General features: G+C 43.6%; 1 protein-coding gene across 1 annotated transcript in view; it reads right to left on the reverse strand.

The window, feature by feature from the left end:
- Window positions 1-2,500, reverse strand: part of il1rap (interleukin 1 receptor accessory protein) — a 31,369-nt gene that overhangs the window by 1,599 nt on the left and 27,270 nt on the right. Inside the window, exon 11 of the mRNA XM_030776668.1 lies at window positions 1-152. This exon is cut by the window's left edge and continues 571 nt beyond it. Coding sequence (XP_030632528.1) covers window positions 1-152 — 152 coding nt within the window. The remainder of the gene's footprint in view (window positions 153-2,500) is intronic.

A 2,500-nucleotide genomic window follows, 5' to 3' on the forward strand; every position in this document is an offset into this window, starting at 1 on the left:
GACGATGTGGGTCTGCGTCTGAAGGTTTCGTAAGTACAGACAGACGTGAAGCTCCAGAAGACTGAGACTCTTGTCTGTCACATAGTCAGGACTCAGGACCACTAAGACTCTCCGACTGCGCTGCATACACCTGAATACAGCATCAGTTACATCTACAAAACACAGAGACAGAGACAGACAGTCACAGATACACAGAACCACAGACACGCACACATACACCTGAATACAGCATCAGTTACATCTACAAAACACAGAGACAGAGACAGACAGTCACAGATACACAGAACCACAGACACGCACACATACACCTGAATACAGCATCAGTTACATCTACAAAACACAGAGACAGAGACAGACAGTCACAGATACACAGAACCACAGACACGCACACATACACCTGAATACAGCATCAGTTACATCTACAAAACACAGAGACAGAGACAGACAGTCACAGATACACAGAACCACAGACACGCACACATACACGGCCTGACACGCACACACACACACACACATATATACACACACATACAAACATACATAGCCAGACAAACACACACACTCACACATAAAAACATACATGGCCAGACACACACACACACACACACACACACACACACACACATACACACACACACACACACACATACACACACACATACACTGTTGTTCTGCGATTGATTTGCACTTTTCCTGCCAAAGTATGTTCACCTCTAGGAGACAGAAGACGTCTCCTTCCTGAGCAGTATGACGACTGTGTGACAGCTAGGGTTGGGGTCAGGGTTAGGGTCAGGGTCAGGGTCAGGGTCAGGGTTAGGGTTAGGGTTAGGGTTAGGGTCAGGGTTAGAGTCAGGGTTAGGGTTAGGGTCAGGGTCAGGGTCAGGGTTAGGGTTAGGGTTAGGGTCAGGGTCAGGGTTAGGGTTAGGGTTAGGATTAGGGTTAGGGTCAGGGTCAGGGTTAGGGTTAGGATGAACCAGACCTGTGGGGGTCCACATTATTTTTCTGAGGTCTTGGCTGATTTCTATTGATTTTCCCATGATGCAAAGAGGCACCGAGTTTGAAGGTAGGCCTTGAAATACATCCACAGGTACACCTCCAGTTGACTCAAATGATGTCAGTTAGCCAGTTATCAGAAGCTTCTAAAGCCATGACATCATTTTCTGGAATTTTCCAAGCTGTTTACAGGCACAGTCAACTTAATGTATGTAAACTTCTGACTGGAACTGCCATATCGTGAATTATAAGTGAAATAATCTGTCTGTAAACAATTGATGGAAAAATTACGTGTGTGATGCACAAAGCAGGTCCTTACCCACCTTCCAAAACCATAGTTTGATAACATGAAATCTGTGGAGTGGTTTTAATGACTTCAACCCAAACACATACACACACACACACACACACACACACACACACACACACACACACGGCCAAAGACACACATACACACACACATACACACACATACACGGCCAGACACACACACACACACACACACACACACACACACACACACATACATGCAAACATACACAGCCAGACACACACACACACACACACATACATGCAAACATACACAGCCAGACACACACACACACACACACACACACACACACGGCCAAAGACACACATACACACACACACACACACACACGGCCAGAGACACACATACACACACACACACACACGGACAGAGACACACATACACACACACACACACACACACACATACATGCAAACATACACGGCCAGACACACACACACACACACACACACACACACATACATGCAAACATACACGGCCAGACACACACACACACGGCCAGAGACACACACACACACACACGGCCAGAGACACACACACACACACACATACACACACAAACAAAGAAGGGTTTTTAGGAACAGCTCATTATTTTAAAAATGAATGTATTATTATGGTGTTAATGACACATGAATACATCTCCCAGTGAAATGGAAGCCTATGGCTCTCAGGCCCATGTCAAAAAGCTAAATGGACTCAGAAAATCAAGACTGTGACACTGTGTTTATAAAAAATAAGATATTTATTTAAAATCCAATGCATGTCATGGGATGTGAAATGAAAAAAAATCCAAAAACTGTAAAAAATAATATTCCATGATTGATGCTAACCAAACATCTGAATATGAGAGAACACAGAAACATCACTTAAAAATGACATATATGAGTGAAAAAAACAAAACAAAACAGAATTTGGACCATTGAAATGAAGGCAAACACAGACAAGTCTTTCGAACTGCTGGCCTGCGTTACAGTCCTGTAGCAGTGTGCTTTACTGCACACAGACAAGTGAGAATTGAACTGACAATCAATACCTGCATAAATCCCACACAAAAATATTACATTTCTACGAAAAAAAGGAATCTATGTTATACACAGCATGAGCAAAGCCAACGGCATTAAGCCTAAATCAGGTATTCCCAGACCAGTACGGCTTTAGTGAAGATCATTTAGAGCC

Source organism: Chanos chanos, chromosome 6 (assembly GCF_902362185.1).
Source record: "Chanos chanos chromosome 6, fChaCha1.1, whole genome shotgun sequence".
Lineage (NCBI taxonomy): Eukaryota > Metazoa > Chordata > Actinopteri > Gonorynchiformes > Chanidae > Chanos > Chanos chanos.